The following is a 22,523-nucleotide window of genomic DNA, read 5'->3' as shown; positions in this document are numbered from 1 at the left end:
CAAAAATTCCAACGTTTACACTGTTCATAGTCCTTAATCCAATTGAAAAAATAATTTAAACCTGGATTAACATGTTCAGCTAACTGAAAAATTAGCTCGATTGTTGCGGCGCTTTGCACATTTTCTTCCATATACTTTAATCGCGTTATATAATTTAGCCAGTAAAATATCGACGAATTTATCAATTTTATTATTTCTCTCGTTTTTTTATACGCTGATTTTCTAAATGATTTCTGTCCAAAATAATGTTTGTACAACTGCGTGTATAGGAATTCAATAAACTTATCATTCACGGTAAGATAAAGTTTTTGTATCATTAGAGATACGATCAGAAGATTCGGAGTTGAATTTGTTGATCTTCGGTTCAAGTAAAAAACTGACCGTATATAAAGCACTGATAATTAGTGGCGAATCACTGCACGAGATCAAGGCGATCGATGTCGATATTGATTTTTTTTAAATGTGGCTCGTTGTTGATCGATCAATTTTTCTTCGTTTTCACCAATTTTCCTGAGGTGGTGGCGGCCTGAATGATTTTAAAAAATGTATGAAATTTTAGCGTTTCATCAACTTGGAAAAAGTCTATTCGAATCTGTAAAAAAACTTACTCGGGTGATCGCCAAGTGTCGCGATCGATTACCACAGTATCGGGGCTTCCACTGTCGGCACGAATAAGCGTTTAAAATAATTTGAAAAAATAAATGTAAACTATTGGGATTGAGTTCGACTCACTCTCGGGATGGCAACAGCGCCAAGTCTTTTCCTGACGACTCTTTTCTGTATACAGAAGCCAAAGTGTGAGCCGTTGGCGTGCTGAACATCATTACGACTGCACATACGAGGGTTGAAAACCAGAAACCGTCCATCGGCCCCAAAATGTGTTGACACAGAAGCGATCTCATGCCGTGGAGAATGTCCCACAACGGACGACACTTTGCGACCCCCGTGCTCATTTCTGACAACACGTGAACGCGCCACTGATCCAAGTAGCTGCTCAATCGCTCGACGTATTTTTTTGACCTCTGGGAAAAAAAATCAATCAATATAAACGATCCGATGCTGATGAGCCGGAGCTGTACAGTCGAATCCCCTTTTAAGCCTGCTTAGGGGTTTCAGGGGAAATTTAACAGCCCCTCCCCCCCCCCCCCCCCCCTCCCTCGCTGTAACGCGCAGTTGAATTTGTGACCAGTTATCCTAAGTGCGAGGAAATTGTTCTGTTAAAGTAGTCCATGCACGAAACGATTTTTTTAAGAAAGTCTTGAAATTGATACAGAGTTTCAATGGGTAGTCGAGTGAGACGCATTCCAAATATTGAAGGGTTCGTCTTGATGGTTATTTGAATAAACGTGTTTAAATATGAAGAAAAATACACAGGGACTATGTGTGAAAACTCGTTTATCTTTTCATATAACGAATGAACGCTTCTTACGAAGTTTATGAAAAAATACACAATAATAATGAAGGTCTGGGAATAAAGATTGAACGAAATTGGTAACGAGGACTCGTAACCTCACATTTGTTTATTTCGGTATTTTGTTTCTTCTTGGCTTGACCCATTCCTGTCATAGCCTTCTGTCTTTTTATTAACACTTTTTTCTCGATCCATTTCCCTTTGCGCTCTCTAAAACGATTTTTTACATAAAAAACTATAGTATTTTAGCCAGGGACGAATGAAATTTTGGGTTCAGTGAGTGATGGATCCCCGATTAATTAACGGCTTGTAATGTCATTCGCCAAAAAATAAGTTGGAAAAATTCATTTACAATTTTGAATTAATAACTCTGACATTAATTTAGAGTGATAATATCTTTAATTAGGAAGTAAAAATCGACCCAATTTAGACACCCATAATATACGATCCTACGGGCATGATCTACCTTAAGCGCCCTCCACTATAGTGCAGCATCGAATTTTTACCTATTCTTTTTTATAAAAATTAATAAAATTTGGTGACAACACTCTTTGGCATCAAGTATACAAACACAATTTTTTTCAAATTTTTTTACCACATGGTTATCGAATAACTGAGCGTTAAATCGAAGTTCTCATGCACGAGATGTATAACTGTATATATGTAAACTCTATGCTTATACACGTGAAGTTTAGTGTTCCATTACTTGAGAGCTATGTAGTAGAAAAATTAAAAAAAATTTATATCGTCTTATATATTTTGAAAGAATACATTTACCAAATTTTATGAAATTCTTATAATTTTGAAATTCTTTATATTTTTAACATGCTTTAGCAAGGCAACATTGCATCGTCGCGATCCACCCTCCTTATAAGAGATAATTAGACACAAACCTCGAAAATACTTCAGAGCAGCTCTCCGCGTCGAAAGCGAGGAAGTTCGCTCTACAGCGGTCAGGATTACAAGGGGATTCGACTGTACTTGATTCGGAAAAATGAGAAAGCAAGCGAACGATTTTTTTTCACATTTCTAATGATTCTTGAGAAAATATTCGGAGTAGTTTTTACATACCAATTGGGCGATTTTTTCGCCCTGATTATTTATGTAATACTGTATCGTCTTGAGGTGGGAAATCGATTGATTGACCTGCCTCTGCAGAGGCTGCAAATGCAGCTCGAGACCCGTCAGACGATCGACGAGCTCTCCTTGGAGCTTCGTTAGTGGGACGATTCTCCGGGTCATCATTAGGCGTATCGTCGACCTAATTTCTTCAAGTTTACGGGCAGTTCGACCGTCGTTCAGCTGCTTTGCGACGTTGTATACTTGGTCGGAGAGGGCATTTAGGTCCTTCCTTAAAATGGGGCCACGAATCTGCGAGTGCAAATAACTTTATTAACGAAATTTTTAAATATTCTCATTGAAATATGAAGTTTTTTTTATTCGCGAAGGAAATTGACACAAAATATCGAATGATGGACGATCCTGCGCGATAAAAAAAAGTTCATAATAAACAGCAAATTGTTGACGCACCGAAATCTGTGAAAACGTTTGAAAGTAGCGCAGAGAAAAAATTTTTTAACCCTCTCAGACCGAGACCTATTTCGCGTTGACGGAAAATGATTCCCTTCATAATTTTATCTCAAAATACTTTCTAGTTTCCGAATCCATTGTGACATTTCGGTTTTTTTGTTGGGAAATATGAATTTTTGAATGTTCGCTGTGCGCAGCACCAGGTCCTTGGGGAGCAAAATCAGGAAAATTTACGAATGAATCTAGCACCGAATACCTTAAATACATCATATTAGCTTCCCTTTGAAAGGAAATAACGTTTGGAGTACGAAAAAAAAATGTATACCCACTTTTCTTTTGCGATAACTAAAGCACCTTTTCACACAACGCCAACTCAACATAAAACGCCGACTTCATATTGATATTTCGATGAGTTAAAGCAGTTTATCTCTTGGTTTAGGAGTATCTAAGGTGCAATCTAACCTTGCTTGATGGAAATAGGCAGTTAGAACCCCGACCTTACTGACCGGTGCAGTTTTATTGGGCCTGGAAGCGCGTGTTGCGTAGAAGCAACATACGGTCCGAGAGGGTTAATCACGAAAATAACAAAGTTTTCGAAATTTTCAACAGCAATTTTACTACTCACCGTGTTTTTGTGATCAGTAAGATTCGGACCGCAAGCGTACAGCAAAATCTGTAATTTTTCTTGCAAATTTGGCGTGAATATTTTGAGCCCTTTGAGATCAACTTTGAGTTTTGACATGGAGCTTGATAACCCGGCCCATGACCAATGGGCCGTCAGTTGCTCGAGTTTCATCGAGTTGCCCAACTGAAAGGCCGGGTAGGCTGCTTCGTTCTCTTGACATTTCCTGTGTTCGTTATCAAAATATTTGGCGTATCATTTGTCCAAATATGCATTCGGTGAAGACCATTTTGTTACAGCGAAAAATGTAGCAGATAAATAAAAGCCAAAAAATTCTCAATAACTAAGAAAAGTAAACAAATAAGTTGATTAGCAGCAATGAAAAACAAATTTTCCTCTGTTTTTGAATGAAGAAATTTCTTACTCGAATAAATCTTTCAAAGTAAAACTGAGCCTTCGTCCCAGGAACGTCTTGCTTTCCAGGAGCGTTTCCAAAGTCCGAAAATTCGGATCGTGGAGGGGACGACAGAGCAACATTTCAGTGTGACTGGAGACCGCGAGTGCAGATATGAGGATTGCCCACAGTCCAACGGAGACAAAGCAGCTTGTCAGTACACCGCTGATTTGTATTTGTCAGAAATATCGAAGCTTTTAATATGAAAATCTGGGAAACTTAATCCATCTAAGAATTCGTATCGTTTAGAAAATCCAGCATAAAATCACTAAAATTATCGCTGTCAATTGGAAAAACTTGCCATAACAAGGTTGAGCGAACGCGATGCTCGGACGAACTGCAACGACAGCAGAGAGCACCGACGAGAAGAACCCAAACGAGGAATATCGCGAATATCGTGCCTTGGGTAACAGAATCAATGGAATTCTCATGAATACCGGAGTGGACGGAAAAATAATGAGGTAAGTGAAAAATCGAAGTTCTTCGTTGTCGAATGTTTTGAGAGCATTTGGACGCGGACGAAATTTAATGCGGAGGAAAAAAATTCAGGTATTTACCGATGCCAGCCAACCAGCGCGTTTGCTCGAAGCTCGTTATGTAAGGGATGACGTAATTAGTCAATCGCCGAGTCGACTCGAGGTGTCTCGTTAGTTCGGATCCACTCGATTCAATGCTTCTGGCTTCGTCGAAGATTCTTGCCCGGATCGAGCTGATTTCACGGCGTACACCTGAAGAAGACAAGTTTGTCAAAAGATTGCAAAAATCGAATGAAAAAAGATGGGAAAAGGTGAGGAACTTTCCAAAATAAACGGTTTTCTCGTCAACTCAATCCTACAGATTCGTTCGAAATGGCGCAGAGGAGCGAGATAAATTTTTAACAAAAAGAGAACGAGTGGCAAATTATTGGCTTCGCTACCGCTCCAGTGGGTAATAAGCTCCAAAGGGAAAGAAGCATTTCAAAAAATAAAGAAAAACCTCAAAGTGGGAGAGAAACTGGCGATAAAGAAAAATGGGGAAAGAACGGACCGCTCTGTAGCATTATCAGGATATTAGTATCGACTCATTTAACTCTAAGCTCTGGAGCATATATATACGTATATCATTTCCGCCCAAATCAATAGGGTGTGTGACCCACACAAACTTTTTTCTTTCTTTGTTCCACCGAATAGTTGCCAGAGTAGGGGATAAGAATACTCGAAAGAGAGGTTTTGAAATTGAGAAAAAGTTCGTGTTCTCTCGTTGATATTTAACATTAATTTTCAATATTCCTTGCCACTCGTTCATTTTTAATTATGAGGCTTTTAAGAATTGAATTTTTTTCTCGTTTATCGAAATAAAAATGAAGGCTTCTCGTAGAATTTATGTATTTTATTTTATTGGGATGCTTTTTCCACTAGACAGAGAGAAAGAGAGAGAGAGAGGACGAGAGAAAGAACGTGGAAATCTTATCGGATGACACTTTATCAGTGGGAGGAAATCGAAAAAATGTGGAACTCGGACGATTCGGTGGTCCAAACTTATTGCCGAGACGAATATTTCGTAGCAACCGATCAAAACATTGAAGTAACATTGAAACCGTTCGCATTTATCAGGGTCATTGATGTTTTTGGTTGGGATCCTCTGCAAGATTCCTTATTTCATTCGCATGATTTTTCGCCCCACTTTTCCGCTTGTTCTCAAGATTTCCCAAGCTTTTTAGGACTCGGAGAGATTTTCGCTGGACGCTTTCGCGTCGCAACTTTCACGTTAGTCCGTTGACCCGTTTTTCAAAGTTACTCTGTGTAGAAGGCACCCTGACCTCGCATTTCTTATCTCATACTCTTTTCATACATATGTACATACAGCTTATCCATAGCGAGAGGGATAAACAGCGAACACAGAAGCCTCTAGTCCGCTTTTCCCTTCTATCTTACTTTCGCGATAATGCCCAACTCGCAGGTACTTTTATGCTGTGTGGTTTTTCTCTTTTTCCCCTTTTTTACGTCTTCCTCTCCTAACCCTTCTTAATTTTTTTTTATATTTCGCCTTTCACAGTGGCTCAGTAGTTCATTTTTATTCTCACCCCTCCCGATGCTTCTCACGGATTGTGTAATCCTCGGGTTTATGTATTCGCTTATCGTCAAAAAAATCTTCGAGCTATTTGACCGAATGCTGTCAGATATTTATCAACCAAGCGCGTCAAAAAAGTGCGTGTTTTCAAAAGATTTTCCTCGGGTAACACGTTGAATGGTATTTTGGGTAATTTATCGAAAAAGTATTAGACTCGAATGGAAATATTGAAAATATTAGGATTATTAAAATGTTCGAAATTATTAAAATCATGAAATTATTAAAATATCAAAATGAGAGAAAAAAAGAGAGAAAAGAATCGTCTTCGTATGCGTAATAATGTTGAACAGTTTACTTTTTTTTGTGTACTACAAAAATGGACGGTTTTTGGTAGCCACAAAAAATTGCAGGGCAATACTCACGGTTTCGTACGTCCAAAGTATTCCGGGCGACGTGATGAGGGACATAGAGATATTCCCCGCGGGATTGCCGTCCAGCTTCCGTCAAATTGTCCCTGGCGGTGTCTCGTAAACGTAGAAGACGATCGTCCCGAAGTAGCTGAAATTATATAAAGTAGCATGGCACTGGTAGCATCGTAGGTGGACCGAGAGGAAACACGATTTTTGTTTCAAGAGTGGATGGTGGGTCAAAGGAGGTCGGATTGCACTTTGCACAACCCATGTAGGGTTTTACAAAGGGCCCAAGATCGGCCCAGTACCGGCAGCCACCACTCCGATCTTGGCGCGGTAATGGCAGCCAAGACTGGCGGGATGATGGCTCAAGCACGGATGATAACTTCGGCCCGTTACCGATTGCCGTTCTTGGCCCAAGATCGTCAGCCAATTGCTGATACATTATAATGGCGCATCAATGGCAATAAACTGGGAGCTTTCGATTAAACACTTTTGCAAGACAACGAAAAACATGACAAAATTTATTTTTTTTTCACTGTGTATTGGATTTTCTAATGTTTGTGATCTCAGACCCTTACCGTTCCGAGATTCTGAAATCAATTATATCGAAGAAAAATGTGTACACATGTGGGATTCGATCTACCTACCTACCTAACACGCTCTAACTTAACGGACGCACGCTACCTACTAGACCAATTCGTCATTGTACCAACTGTGTCATAAAATTCTTGATATGTTGCAAAGGATGTTTCGAGTAATGTATATGGTGATTTCGAATTGTTTGAGTGACCTACTTTGAGTTTTGTTACATAAAAAATTGTAATACTAAATTTTGACGATTTACAATAGAATAAAAAATCTATCTTACACTAAATTTATTGATATAGCAATGGAAGTTTTGATAAATTTCTTTACATCAATGAGTTTTAATGAATTTCTCTCAGTGATAAAAGCTTGGATCATATTTTTTGTAAAAATATCTAGATCAAATTTCTTTTCCGGCAACAATTTTGATGAACACTATTTCTAAGTGATGACTGTGTTGGTCAAATTTGTTTACCGCAACAGTATTCATGAAAATTTCTTACTTGCAGCGATGAAAGTTATGGTTTCATTTTTGGTGTAACGCAGGAAAGTTTTGAAAACATATTCTTTCAGCGATGAAAATTTTGATGAAATTTCAATATTTTATATAATCATAAAAATTTTTATCTCATAGCGGAGAAAGTTATGCCTAAATTTTTGAGTAGCAAGAAAGTTTCCAAATTTTGGTTGTAGAGAAAATGTTTCCAAAATTTTCCTGCTACACAAAAAATTAAAACATATAACTTTCACCGCTGCAAGACAAATGTTTATAAATATTGTTGCGGCAAGCAAATTTAACCAGAACTCTCATCGCTTGAAAAGGAAGTTCATCAAAGTTGTTGCCGGAAAAGAAATTTGATCTAAATTTTTGTACAAAGAAAGAAATATAATCCAAACTTTCATCACTGGGAGAAATTCATTAAAACTCATTGGTGCGAAATGGGCCCTCTGATATTGCACTTCTATTGACAAATTTAGTAATACAATAGTATACAGTCATCGGCCCAAAAATGGTCCAAAACTGGTAAAATTCGCTTGGCCAATGATTGGTTACCATTCATGTGCCAAGTATTGCATTTTTACCGGGAAATATATAGTAAAAAATATTCAAGGTTTTCGGTCATCAGCCGATAATGGCCCAAGACTGATAAAGTTCGTTCGGCCGATCATTGGCTACCATTCAAGGGCCGACTGTCGGTTGCATATTGGCAAAAATATTCTTTTTTTTTATACGGCAGCCAATAAACGCCCAAGGACGGGGCCAAGCTTGGCAAAATATACTCGACAAGCCATGCGTGGGCCAAGCATTGGCCCTATTGTCAAGCTTGGCGTTTCCTACATGGGAAGGGACAAAAATCGAGTTGTTCGCACGATAGAATGAAGCTCGGAGGAGGGCTATGTGTGCGGGCATGTGTGTGGGCGAGTGTGGAGCTCGCAATAGATAACGCCGGGGGAAGGTGTCCTCCCTGAGATTAGATCGTTTTGGTGCTTCTTTTGGCTCCCCTTTTTTTATCTCTTCTTCTTCTTCTTCTTCTTTGGCAATGTCGATTTTTTGTTCAGTTTCAAGCTGAGTGGCAGAAAAGAGACGAAAGTATGAGAAAATGTATAGAGAAAAAGGAGTTTTCAGTGTGAGAGCTTTGCTGATTTATTTGTTGGCACCAATTACGTGAAAAAGAGAAGAGTGGCAGAGCTTCCAGCGGATTTTCGTGGCAGTAAATAGTGCTATGGGTGGGTGAAAGGTGATGCGGGAATCGCGTAAATACTCTCGCTCTCTCTCTCTCTCTCTCTTTCGCTCCACTTTCTCTCTCGTTCCTTCAGACTTCACCAACGATTAGAACCGTGAGGGTGTGTCCACGAAAACTTTCGAACCGTTTGCTCACCTCACCAACGCCGCCGCTTCTCTCTTTTATACTCGCCCCCTCTCTTTTTCGCTCTGTTTATTTCTCTCTTTCTCATCCACTCACCGTGCTCCACCGAATTCTTCCACCCCGTTTCACATAGACGAGACACGATGCTTGCTGACATAAACTTTCGTCTCTGTTAACTACTTCGACATCCAACTCTACCGCGGGACCGATATGTACCTTGGTTTCTCTGTTTCTACCCTCATGTATCTGTTCCAATGTTCGTGGCGTCAGAAACAGAGAATTCACGTTGGAATCTCCAGCTCATGTGAAATCCTCATTTATAAAAGCGCGGCGGTGCGCATATATTTAAGGAAGATGATGCGTTACTTGTCATTCAAAAAAAGAACTGCACTTTTTTGCTCTTTTGGTGATCAAAGAAATGATTGAAATTTATTCTCGGAATTATTGAAATTATGTGTAACTTATTTGTTGAGGTTGATAAATTTTTAATGCAATGATAACGGTTAAAATACTTTCGTAGTAAAATCGTCAAGCTAAATGTGACAACGGCCATTTTCTATTTATATGCGTATGCATATCTATGTTTTAAATCAGCTGGCTCATGGTGGTGTCAAGCCTTCCATCGTTTATGTCGTTATTACTCGTTAACCCCAAATAAGTGTTTTTCTTTTTCCATTCCCAAGTGATTTTCACCGGTAACAAGGCTTTCTCAAGACATCATTGATATACAAAAACATTCTGTTTTCTCATTCTCGTTGTTGGCTCTTTAAAGTTGGGAGGATTCGTTAAATCCAAATCGTTGCACAGGAAGTGTGCTGCCACAAGAGTTTATGTAAAAGGCTTAAAAAAATGCGATTTTCGTTAATTGTTTTCTCGACAAATAGACGGTAGATCTTGTAATAATTCTGGGAATAGATGCACGGTGTATATTTCTAGCATTGTTGCAACGCGAATAATACGCGCCACTTTTTTTATAAAGATAGACCGGAGCGAGGGATGGCACCGCGAGGCCCAGCGCAGGTAAAGGGCTGGGCGCACAGAGGGTTTATGGCCGACATGTGGCGTCCACTGGGGGCAATTGGAAATAGAAGATTTTTTGAACTGGGAATTTTTACGCATCCACCTCATAAACGTTATTTCCCTTCTTTTTTTTATCATTAGCATATCGTCAAGCTCCGAAAAAGTCGGTACGTCACGTTTTGGCAATCTGCGCAAAGAATTCGAGTATTCTGTACTTTCTACATTTTTTGAACATATATACTTTGGTCCCTCCTCTCTTCTTATTACAGTAGCCAATCCAAATTTCTCGTTAGTTGGTAAGAAGGGGTACTGTTCCTCTTCCCTTAGTTTTAAGCATTTTTGTAAAATCAGATTCGTAAGGAACTACAAGCTGTCCACATCGGAGCAGCTTGTGTTATATACCGAATAAACTAGTTGTTGTTATTTTCTACAAAAAATAATTCCACTGTTTATTTTTCAATTCATTCATACCAATCACCTAACTCTCTGTAAAAGGAAGGTTAGGACATCGTCAAGAGACGATACAAGCATATTTCGAAATTTCAACTCTTAAAGTTGGAATTTTTGATTTCCATTAGATTCGCGTGAATTTCTTTAAGCGAGTTTTACCGAAGCTTTATTGAAACATGGATTTTTAAAAATAATTAAAAATCACTTTGATATCACGCTTCTCGTACACGAGAATTCTTGAAAGTTCATGAGAGCTAAAAATTGAATTTGATAAGCCATGAAACGAATGGGGTCAACTCACGCACAGGAATCGTTCTTGTCTCTTTATCTCAGTATAGTTGATGGTATTTGTCATTTATCTGATTTTTACTGGCTAATTATGAACTTACCCTATCGAGACGAAGAGCAATCCCGAAACCGGAGGGGTTGAGCGTAGCGCAAAGTTGACGATCTTGCATCGGGCAATCTCTTATCGCATTTTCAAGTTCGCGTTTAAGATTGTCCATTTCTCGGCTCAAAATGCTCCCTTGTTCGCTTGCCTTTTCGCCCTCCTTCAGCAAGGTCTTCGTTCGGGACGCAAGTTCTTGCGTCGCTGTAAGAAAATAAAGGCAGTTTAATCTAACAGCGTTTTTTCAGTTCTGACCATCATCAGTTCAAAAATAGTGTGCCTCTTGCTTCAAACTCTGACAAGTAAATATCCAAGAGCTACGATGAACATCTTCACGGATTCCTGTATCGTAAAAAATATTGATAAAGAATCCGAGCGATGATAATCTGATAAAAGTCCTCAATTTCCATTATATTTTCTGCAGAATCGTTGCCTGTAACGATGGATTACTTAGTAACAGCTAATCGAATGAGCTATAAAAAGGCTCCCGCGTTTATAAGGGGCAGGCAGCATTAGGACAGGCTGCCTGAGAGAAACCACAAAAAACTGGTACTTCAGCTCCGAATCGACATCGCCTCGAAAATCTGTAGGTCTTGAAACGCGATCATGCGAAAGTAATTTATAATCTCGTTACGTAGAAACCAATCGTGTCTAATAACGCATGCATAGCCTATGACTGCTGATCAGCAAAAGGTCGCAAGATGTTAATCGCGATGTCAGAGTCACATTATATCGCGTTGGTTTTCACAAAAACGTACACGAAGATAGAACGTCGAAGAAAACGATATGAAAAGATTTAATGGCATAAACGTCACTCGATCTGCTCAAACAGGGCTCCTGCAAATGACAATCCTTGCTCGCTCGACAATCATGTGTGCGCTGCTCTACAGAAGAGCCCATTTTACTTCACCTAGCGAGAGTATTCCTTGGCAGTACGTACGTAATTTAGTTAATATTCAGTTAGTGACTCGACTATGAGCGTGGCATGTCTAAGCGATAGTTTGTGCTGAGCGTAGGTCACTTAATAGGCAAGTTCGTGAGGGCACCTATCTCACATGATATTTACTCTTCAGAATAGATATTATACGTGATACTCACGTATACATAAACCAATTATATGTACAAATTTAACATAAAATTGTGTGGTTTAGTTAAGGGACGATAGCCTTTCGAGCGTCGTTCGAAGCACAAGAAGAATGCATGGTCGTTCTTTGAACTTTCTTTTCCATGCACAAAAAGCGAGAGAACGTCAAAGGATAATTGAAAGAGGAGCAAGAGAAGAGAACAACGTGTGTCATAATGGAATCGGCTTGACATTTACTTTCTTTTTTTCAATAAATAAATGACGACTGAAAACAAATTTTTGTTGTTATTATGCTTTCTTTAATCGATAGTTAAACGAATGCGGAAGTAAAATGGAGATAAAGGTTTTCATAACTTCCTTGAGAAGACAAAACGTACGGAATATTATCTCCACAACACCCAGGATGGTGCCAAATGTATTCCTCAATTAGTTCCTGCTTCTCTTCAATGCTTTTCGCCAAATAATTAAGCTCGTTATGATGCAAAACGTGCAATTACAAAGAGACCAGGATCCTTTCTAGAGCAACGGATGGAGTGGACTGTCTTTTCCGGCGCTGGATTATTCCTGAATGCACGCATGGTACAGTCTAAGCAGTAGGTCTGACAAAACACGGTTGTGACTACTAGACAAGTAATAAAACTCATTTCACTACTCATTCGCGTACGAATGAGATCAAACCCTCTGAATTCTTCAAAGTATGAGTTAAGACAACTACAAGTAAATTTTTTATCGACCTGTGCCAAAAAAAAAATGTTTTGCAAAAGATGATGAGCCCATTCATCAATGTCTTTGCTTCTAGATTAACAATGCAGCTTTGTAAAACGGGAATTAGGTCGTAACTCACTGGAATTTGATGTCGTCGAATAAGGTGGATGCATGTAAATACGTATACACATAAATTTCTTTACGGTTGAAAAAAAATGTATGCATAAGATGATAAGCGAAAGAGGTTGGGAGATGGCGAAAATGCGCTATTGAGCAGCTCGTGGCACAAATTACTATCGATTTTCTTCGCTCTCGTAACGTCAAGAGACGAGAGAGTACTTGGCGAATGTATACAATGTACGAGCCTACGTTTAACACATATTGGTTATGAATATGCAAATATTTGATGTTAAGGAGACCGGGAGAGTTTGCCACTCGATCAAATCATCCTGACAATATTGACGTTCGAACCTCTTTGACAACTTTGTTGAGTAGTAAACCTCGATATTCATATGCTGACTTGTCATACGTGTGAACATGCGAGAACGTGGCGTCACGTGAGTTATACAGGCAGCCCAACGGAATCAGTGAAAACTTGAAATCCCGAAGTACAGAGCTCTTGTAGCTCCGATACTGTTACTACCGCAGCTTGAAACGGGTCATCGGTGCCTGGAGCTGTTGAAATTTGTACGCGAAGCGAGATCCATTTCCTCATCATTCTATTTTTTACTAAGTTCCTCGTCAATTTAACTTTCATGAAATTCAGTGCAGCGTGTTATCTTATTCGTAATTGAAAAACGGAGCTATTGACACGGTTGCCGGACTCCTTACATCCGTAAAAGCGTCTTCGCCGAGCATAACGTGACGGGGTCAAGAACGACCTCGATCCAGGTTAGAAGGGTGCAAAAAGACCGTTACAAATGGGGCTTCAAGTTTAATTCGACGAGAATATCTTCGGATGTTTTTGCCCAAATTGAGCTGCAAAGGGCTTTTGAATTTTTGAATACTTTGACACCGGTGCCTTCAAGAAGAACAATTGATTCGAATTTATTTCGATGGAACTGTTTTATACTGAAGAAATTTTGAATCATCCTGTATCCTCATAGACACATATAAATAGAAAGACCGATATCAAAGTGCTTTTATACGTTGTGTGTAACGAGAGATCAATCATCCGTCGGCTTGCGTGACACATCGCTCAATAAATGTCAGCGAAAAATTTACGATACGCCGTGCAAATGGAGTGTAACCACGAATATATATATATTTATATCTAGGACATATACGTGTCTATGGAGTGGGGTGTTTCATCATTACCGTTTGCGACGTCGAGCAGTGCATCCAATGCAACGTCTAATCCAGTTTCTGTCGCGAGATCCAGTTGCACAGGTTTCCCAAGTAATTCTTCAACATCTACAAATGAGAAGGTTGATTTTCGTTGATTTCTTGCTTGTATTTTTTGCAACAATGGAGCTTAGCTTTATGTTATAAATAAAAATGCGTTCGGTAGCGATTCGTCAAACGGGATTATCCTGGAGAACGTTGTAAATCTTGTCACGTCGATTCGTTCTCCATTGCTATATGATAACTTACTTGTTCCTACAAGGCAAATCGGTCTATCGCGCTATCGGAATCTGATACGGATAATCGAGGATTCCAGGGCTCGTGAATTGTAGCTATATGCTTGCGGATCCGGGTTTTCCTGATGTTTTTTGCTTGGCTAAATACCGCTTGCGTCCGGTAAACGAATGCAGGAATATTTACCAAAAAAATAATTCAGCATAAAGAAAAGACGAGTTCGCGTATGAATTGCACGCTATGAAACCACCAAAAACACTCAAGCAAAGTCGTACGTAAACGAAATTAGTCGCATTGGAAAATTCCATACAGTGAATTCAATATTAAGGATGTACGAGCGCGAGGGCTGTTTTTAGATAGCACTCTGATTTTTTAATTTCTGACAATCCAAGATTTCTTTTCTACGCATGTGGAATTCCAAGACCCTTTATCGACTGTTTGGTTGAAATTTAACAATCGAAAAGTGCGGAAATAAACATGTCACTTATGGCCACAACGACTTACTGGCCCCCTCGACTATCTTCAACTCAAAATTCGATAAATTTCTAAATTAGATTTCAAAGATTAAAACTATTATTTATGTGAATTGAATCGCGGGAGGAATTTAACAGTACGTTAAAAAAAGGAGTTCAATGACCATTTGAATTAGAAATATTGAATTGAAGACGACAAATAATTACAAAATCTTGAAACTTTGCAGGTCCATATACGTCACTTGTCATGTAAGCGCAACCAATGCAAGCGCAATATCACATCGTCAATGGAAGTGACAGCAGTCCTTTTTCAGGTTACATATGGTGATTTCTGATCTAATTTGTCAACTGACTACGTTCAACGTTGCCAAACGTTGCCTTTTCGCAACGTACTATCGAATCATGTGAGATAAACTTTTCGATTTGTACTTCGCGCGAGTTCCCGTCCATCGATCCAATGATCGAGACGCTTCGATTTTGGGAGCGCGTTTCTCCCTCCTCACGCACTCTGGATTTTTGCGAGCTCGCACCTGCCAAAATTCTCGCTCTCTTGCTCCGGGACCGTCAAAGGGACAACCACGTATAACGAGCGATCGCTAGATCATCACTCTTCGCATTCGTCAGGGTGTTACTGGGCCTGGCCGCCCCAATTATCTCCCACGGACCAAGACAGATTTTCCGGAACATGAAGACGTTTGAACGACGTGCATGGATTCTTCCCGAGGTGCCCGGAGCATTAGAGCCAACGAGGGATTCTCTACAATTCAACGATCCCGAGATAAGTGACTCATACATTTTTCGTTCCCGTGTGCTCGTTTTTCGCCACGTGGTATATTAAGTGAATTTCGTCGAATACTTCCTAAATCTAAATGTCCCGGACGAAGTGAAAAATAAAATAATTGTGAGGCGATGTATGTGTGTGCGTGTGAATCTGTGTGTATGTGAGTGAGCGAATATTACGTAAGTGAGCGAGCGAATATCTCGATAGATACACAGACTTTTTGTTTTTCTTTTGACTTGCGTTGTGTATTCGAAATATCGAAATTTTTCTCTCTCTTTATGTCTGTTTGTGCCGATTCACGAAACGGGTCTTGTCGGTTCTTTTGTACGTCGGAATTCGATTGCTTATAAATATATATCCATTTTGTCGGAATCAATGCTCTCGCTTTGTGTTGTTGTTTTTTTTTTTTTTTTTTTTTATTATTATTAGGAAATTCTCTGCTCTACAAAATTGATTTCGTCATATTTCATTATTCCCCCCAATTAAATGTTACAATCATGTGAAAGACTCGGAATGAAATATTTCCTACAATGAACTCAACTTTAAACATATTATTTAGGATTAAAAAACTAAGATAACGCTTTTCTATTAATATTGTGCTATATATATGAATGACTGGGATAAATCCTTCGAAAAAATATGGAAAGACTGTCAACTGACTAGCAGGACGCATGTCGTGTCCTGTTAGCTCCCAACAAAAAAAGAAAAAATAAGACGTAGATGGGTTGGGAATTTCCATCGACCCGAGTATTGTTCAGCTTAGGAGTCAAATACGAGTTGCTTCTAATTTCAATAAGTTTTTATGAGTCCATTTCGAACGTTCGAACCAAAAAAAGAGAACGGCGCGTCCGAGTGTGCAGCACATGTTCTATTGCCACTTTAGGTTTTTCTGAGTTCCGGAAAGCTCCATTTTTTTTCGGTAGAGGTGGGATTCGCAAACCATTCCCGCACCTTGTAAGGGGTTTCCCGAAATATTTCTCTTCAGATAATCAAATTTTTTGTTAAGTTTAAAATTATTTCTCACGAGACATCGGGAGGAGAAACACTGAATCTTAACTCCTCCGAGCAACATAATTTCTTTAACTCATTAAATCAGTTTAAACGAAAGTACTTATCCCTGCATAAAGATCATCACTCTTACACCAATCGCCACGAAGTTCCCCAGTGATCCTCACGACAGCCAACCTGGGATTCTTTGATAAACGATAATCCAATCGCGAGTCGGCAATAAATATAAACAACGCGCACGTACTACATCCTTAAATCAGAATCGCCATCTGGTGTTTCCAACCTTGAAATAAAATCTTTGGTATCGGCTTCGAGAGCAATGATAGAGTATTTCGCGTAGCTGCATGATCTTTCGCAGCTTCAAATCTCGGTTCTCGGCAGCGCTGATAATATTGGACAACGAAATTTTCGCTTATATTAGGGATAATGGATAATCGTTAGCAAGTGCATAACGACGAAGGTGTTATGCTAATATCTCTCGTTGAATTGTCCTCCGGTGGGTTATTAACGGGGCAGACGATACCAGAACCCATTGACATTCAACGTAGTGTGCTGCATGCATGTATATATTAATATTTACTTGTAAATGCGACGTATAGTTACGTCGCTGACCTATAATCTCCATATAAAACGTATATATAGTACAGGCAGGCTGGAGGTCGACAGTGATAGCACTCATTAGGCAACTATACGTCTCCCTTGGTTTCAGTCGGAGAGCAAAGCGTTCATTAGACATCGAGACAGCCCCGGCATTAACGCCCCGGTCTCGGCTTACTGAATGGACAAGAAGCACTAACATTGGCTCTGTGCGTCCCGTGTGATGGAGCAACCGTGTTGATTTCATCGGGGATATATTCCCTCTCGAGCAGCAATAAGATCGATGTGTATCTCATTCATCGAAATAATCGTGTCGTTGACAGCGATTCAGGGGGTTTAAAGGGACATGTCTCGAGGCTGTGTCGGAGATACAATCTATCAAGGAGACTCTGTTCGAATCCAAGACCCCGAACGTGACGATTTCATATTTTTGCCGCGGAAAAAAACGAGTCTCCTTGTTTCGCGAGGGACGATTCGTGCTTTCGATGGGAATGATCCCTGTGCACGAAACTGCACATACGATAGGATCTCTGCTGTTGCACGGGACATGAAATCCAGTGGAATATGAAATAGAGCCGATTTCCGGCTTGGCGAACGTGTTTTTAAAACTCTTGGAAAATAATATGAGGAATAAACTCGAGCATAAACGGATGATAGAGTCACTTATACTCACTGTCGAGATCAGCGAGGATTGCTTCGCTCGCAACGTCGAGACTCCTGGTAAGGCATCTGCGCATTTGGACTGTAGTACCGCTATGATAATCGCTTAGATCCTGTAAAGCCGTTTCTACAACGAGAGGGATTTTCTCGATCCCGGAACTGCTTGCTTCGTTGGAGACTAGGATGGCGACCATCCCGGTACTGTATGGACAAAATGCCAGTGAACAGAGAGTCCACTTTGTACAAACGTGCTCAGAGATATGGTATCCTTAAAAACGATATGTATACAGTGGTGAGAGTGAGAGTGAGAGTGAGAATGAGGTTCGTGTATTAGCCTGGCTTTGGTAGGGAAATTGAGGGAGCATGAAAGGAGAACTCGTGATAATTCTGGACCTAGTAAGCACAGAAGCAAGGGAAATAGGTAGACAAGAAAGCCAAACCTAACGATCGTTTCTCCATTCTGTATTCAGCCCGTTTATGTGCATATGTATGCATATATTTATACACAGAATTAGAGAAAACGTACCCAAGAATAAAGACCGAGACGGTCAGAAGGAAGGCCAGAAAACCGGGATGCTGGGATGGCTTGTAATCCCCTCTGATCGGACGACAGGCGAGCCAGAGTTCCGTGCCAGGAATAACGCACGCCAGAATACAGCAAACGCCTACGAGAGCTACGAATCCGACCTCCATATGCAGAGACTGGAACGTTTAAATGTATTATATCGTACATGTGTATAAACCCGAGGCATTACGTAGATATGTGTGCTCGCGAATAACCCAGTTCAATCCTCGGTAATTTACAACTCGGTCCATACAAATAGCCGAACTCTTACTCCCTTATTGTTTTGTAAATTTACCAAAAATTAACAATTTCTTATTCAGTTAGTCCATTTCACAATGTACACTAAGAAAAAAGGCCATTGGAAGAACGAAATGTGGTGCCAGTGAAATACATGATCATCACGATTAAGGTGGTTCCTTCACGAGACAGTTAAATTAGGAAATTATTTAAACTTGGCATACGTATTGTTTAACATATGAACAACACCTCTATAAAATTTTAACAAGTTTCACCATCCCGAACCCGAGATATATGTAATTGAAGTTGACTCAATTAACACGTAACATACGGACCGTGCATAGGCAAACAGCACATTATTAATTCTACCGCTAGTACTAAAATTAGGAAGTTTATAAAAAACGAGGAGGAGCTAAAGCAGGATACCACAGATATTGTGAAAAAAAATCAAGGTGATCGACTATCTAGTTTGACAGATATAGTCTCGAGAAGTACGAAGGTTTAGGCTGCATACGATATATTTTGCAAGCGAATAAGCGAATGTCGTCTGTATAGGCAACCTTTTCCGTGTGTTGAAGCGTAGCCCGGATAGTTCCGTCAAAAAATTTACTCGCGATGTCAGATCAAAAATACTTTTAGAATAAATCTTACGAAAGCAAATGATATTTGTACTATATTTGCTGGCATCGAGTACGTATATAGGGTCTTTACAAAGTTATTGATTACGATCTGAACGAATTGTCAACCCTTTTAATATGCAGACGGTACATAACTTTTGGTTGGGGCTGTCGTAGGGGATCGACCTTAAACGAACAAAAGAGTTTTAGATCAAACTGCAGATTCACTCTCTCCGAAAACATTGCAGTTATGAAGAAAACTCTTCCAATAACATCAATTGTTATTGAATCAACAATTTTTTTCACAGTCCATTTCAGGCTCGTGCTGAGGGTATCGGGGTTTGATTAATGAGCAGTAATATGGTTTGTAGGGTTGAGAATCAAAAAAATAAAATGAAGCGTATCGAAAGAATGAATTTTGAGACAAGCATTAGTTTGCTTACCTCCGACACCAATTTGTAGGCAGTTATACGATTCTCGACGACGTCTCTCATGAGATCTGAAATATCGCGTTAAGGCAGTTCGATTATATGAAAGCGAAACACATTGAATGAATTGGTTATTGTTGGTTCTGAAATGTTTGCACCTGGTGGAACGTCGTTGGGTTGAATGATGCTGAGGAAAGGTTGTAAAAAATCAAAGGCAAATAATCCTTTGTCGAGATGGAGAGCGGCCATTTTGTAGCGTTCGTCGGGTGGTGTTTTGGGGAAATCCAGAGTGGGTTTCGCGTTGTCCGAATTTTCAGGTACTCTTAGAGTTTTGAGATGTGACATGTTTGTGCCTCGATTATCCACTGCAGCGGTGGTTGGAATCGCTCCGTAAGTTTCATCGTTACTTCCGTTCTCGTCGCTGTTTCCGTAGTCATTGTTGTGTCTCATATCCTCGTTACTTTTCTTGACGTCGTCGTTCCCGGTGTCAGTGTACCTCGTGGTGTCATCGTTGTTTTTGAGGCCGTCATTGCTTCTGAAGTCGTCGTAAACCACGACGTCGTCATTTCCACCGTCCAGGATACGATGAGCGTTCGCTTCGTTGTCATCCGGTGGATGGAGGAACAGAAGAGGGCTCTCCGTAGTCGTACAGTTGCACTGGGTCGTCGAGGACTCGGGCAGGATCGGGAAGTCGAGCGGATCCTGTTGATCGAGGGAAATCGCGTCCAACGAGCCAACAACCAACAGCAGTAGAATCCCTGGAACGACAAAATCGTACACGCGAGAATCTGAATCTTCGGTGTCGAAGGAAAAGTGACCGAGCTGCTTCGATCGTTTGCGTTTACGAGGAAACGCCTGAAGGAATGAAGAAGCCAAAAAATGTTGACGGACAGAAAAATACGGAGGGAGAGAGAGAGAGAGAGAGCAGGAAGAAAGGCAGCGGAAGATGAGAAAAAGAAAAATTTCGTAAACGGAATCCGAGGATTGTTGTCGCAGACAATGATTTCGATGCCGGTGCCAAATGTGGAACAAAAATCGAAGAAACAAACAAAAATTGGCACTCGTCAAGAAACTTCGGTCACGATTCACTAGTTAACATGAAACTACACTCGATATACAATAGTTTTCACGTGCCTTGATTTATCGCCTCCATATTTGAGACACTCGATTTCACCCTCTCGTATTATTCTTCTACACGTATATAATCTTATCGTTATCGAATACAACGACCTTTTTGCTGATCCATTATCAAGGATAAGCCCTGCATGCAAAATACTGCGGTAACACTGTAAACTATTTGCTGTATTATCTTATATCACGGAGATAAGATGCCTGGCAGTTATGTTGAACCCCGCGACTTGGAACAGACTGTCATTCTAAGAGACCGTTGAGGCTTCCTCGGAAACCCCACAAACTCGTGTGTTGTCGAACCCTGTTCAGTTCTATACGTATATACATTACTTTACGTTCGCACACGTACACACATATAGAAACACACGATACAGTGGGTCTCTCGAGAACGAAGAAAAGCGAGCAACGAACATGTATATCGAATCCTGGCTAATGGAAGGGCGTAAATGAAACGAGTCAGCACATCGCTTCAGCTTAAGGAAGTTCATCTGGTAATCGAATTAACAAAGAGATTTCGATTTTAAAAATCGAATACGGTAATGAATAATAAAAAAATGTCCTGACGAAATTTCAAGGCACGAAGATACTTTGTTCGCGAGAAAAAATTCTCCAAATTATTACGGTTTCTTACGGATTTTAGTAGTTTTCCAGTCATTATATGTATATGATATTCGCAGGCATTGACAAACAGTTCTTGCAGAAACTTCCATAAGTAATACAAATGTATCTGAAGACACGTTAATAGCTTCGTAAAATCCATTCAATACTTATAAAGTTTACGATTGATAATTTTTTTTTTGAAAAATTGTGATTATTGAGAGGTTAACCCATATGTTACTTTCACGATGGCAACGTTGCAACCGCGCGCTTTTTGAAACCGGAGGCTACGTTTTCCGATCGAGGCAACTCACTCTAGGGACTTGCAATAAAATATGAAGAACGGGTAAGAAAATATTGATGTAATAATTGATAAAAAGTTGTTTTTTCAGACTCGATTTTAGAATAGATTTTTCTTTTGATTAACTCGGTACCAGATGAACATCCTTAATACGCGCTGCTTCCATTATGCGAAAACTACCCCACAGTATATTCTTAGCCAAACAGAGCAGTGTTTGCTCCGGAGCGTTTTAATGTGATTCCCAATTTGCTTTTATTTATTCCCATTCCCATTTTTTTCATTATAAATCCATGACAGTTTCAAAATTGTTGCATCAAATATTTTTCGTTTGTTTAAAATAAAAACATGCTAAAATTCGTGGAATAAATTGGAAAAGAGTGATATTCAATCGCGTGACCATAATTGAATGATGTCAGTGTCAGGAGTTTCTTTTACGTCGGAATACCTCATACATACGAAATCGCAAGAACGAGAACGAAACCTATTTGCGACTGAGATTCTTACGCGCGAGAAAAAAGAAGGAGCGAAGGGATGAGGGAGGAAGAAAGGTAGGAACATAGAATGAAATAACTGGGTTACTCGACAGACTGGGGCAAACCGCAGTGGTGAACTCGTTTTGCTCTTTCACTTCTACTGGGATTCTTTTTTTTTCTTCAGAAGTATGAAGTCACGTTAGAGGGTCTTTTTCCCCTCTCGATATACCTTTGCGGACGGGGTTTCTAACATCACTAACGTTTCGGCAACGTGGTTAACTTCCGGACCCTTGGCTCTGTGATGTACGTTAAGACTGCTTACGACCCCTTAACGATTCTCAAATACAATTGCTATTTTTATTTATATTCTATACACAGACGTAAAAAGCATACACACAGTTTAATCATATACACTAGGGTGTGTCGAAAAAAATCGATATTTTTTTTCGGGCTCCATAAGCATTCTTCTTCTAGATATGCCAAACGATGAAGCTAGCG

General features: G+C 39.8%; 1 protein-coding gene across 2 annotated transcripts; it reads right to left on the bottom strand.

Annotated features, from left to right (window-relative positions):
- Positions 1 to 167: 167 nt before the first annotated feature.
- prom (prominin) lies at positions 168 to 20,901 on the bottom strand. 2 transcript variants are annotated; one of them, XM_043412809.1, is made up of 16 exons: positions 20,658 to 20,897; positions 19,682 to 20,281; positions 19,539 to 19,594; positions 18,203 to 18,378; positions 17,690 to 17,877; positions 13,897 to 13,992; positions 10,792 to 10,994; positions 6,489 to 6,624; positions 4,575 to 4,745; positions 4,319 to 4,418; positions 3,988 to 4,182; positions 3,567 to 3,789; positions 2,483 to 2,782; positions 733 to 1,022; positions 609 to 659; positions 168 to 526 (listed from the first exon to the last, which is right to left on the bottom strand). In XM_043412809.1, exons 1-16 carry the CDS (start codon positions 20,674 to 20,676, stop codon positions 499 to 501), a joined length of 2,832 nt encoding a protein of 943 aa, XP_043268744.1. In that variant the 5' UTR covers positions 20,677 to 20,897; the 3' UTR covers positions 168 to 498. The 2 variants fall into 2 exon arrangements, with proteins under 2 accessions (XP_043268744.1, XP_043268745.1); XM_043412810.1 differs by lacking the exons at positions 168 to 526; positions 609 to 659; positions 733 to 1,022; positions 2,483 to 2,782 and adding an exon at positions 2,822 to 2,990 and having other exon boundaries at positions 3,515 to 3,789; positions 20,658 to 20,901.
- Between the last annotated feature and the right edge of the window lie 1,622 nt (positions 20,902 to 22,523).

This window comes from Venturia canescens, chromosome 2, assembly GCF_019457755.1.
Source record: "Venturia canescens isolate UGA chromosome 2, ASM1945775v1, whole genome shotgun sequence".
NCBI lineage: Eukaryota > Metazoa > Arthropoda > Insecta > Hymenoptera > Ichneumonidae > Venturia > Venturia canescens.
Note: the sequence above shows the minus strand (reverse complement) of the source record. Positions and strands in the feature narration are given on the sequence as shown.

Bases quoted from the DNA above. Each gene is read 5' to 3' on its own strand.
- prom (XM_043412809.1), bottom strand. The intron at 19,595-19,681 runs GTGCAAACATTT...GCGATATTTCAG, and splicing joins ACCCAACGACGTTCCACCAG to ATCTCATGAGAGACGTCGTC. The intron at 10,995-13,896 runs GTAATGATGAAA...ATTTTCTTACAG, and splicing joins ACTGCTCGACGTCGCAAACG to CGACGCAAGAACTTGCGTCC.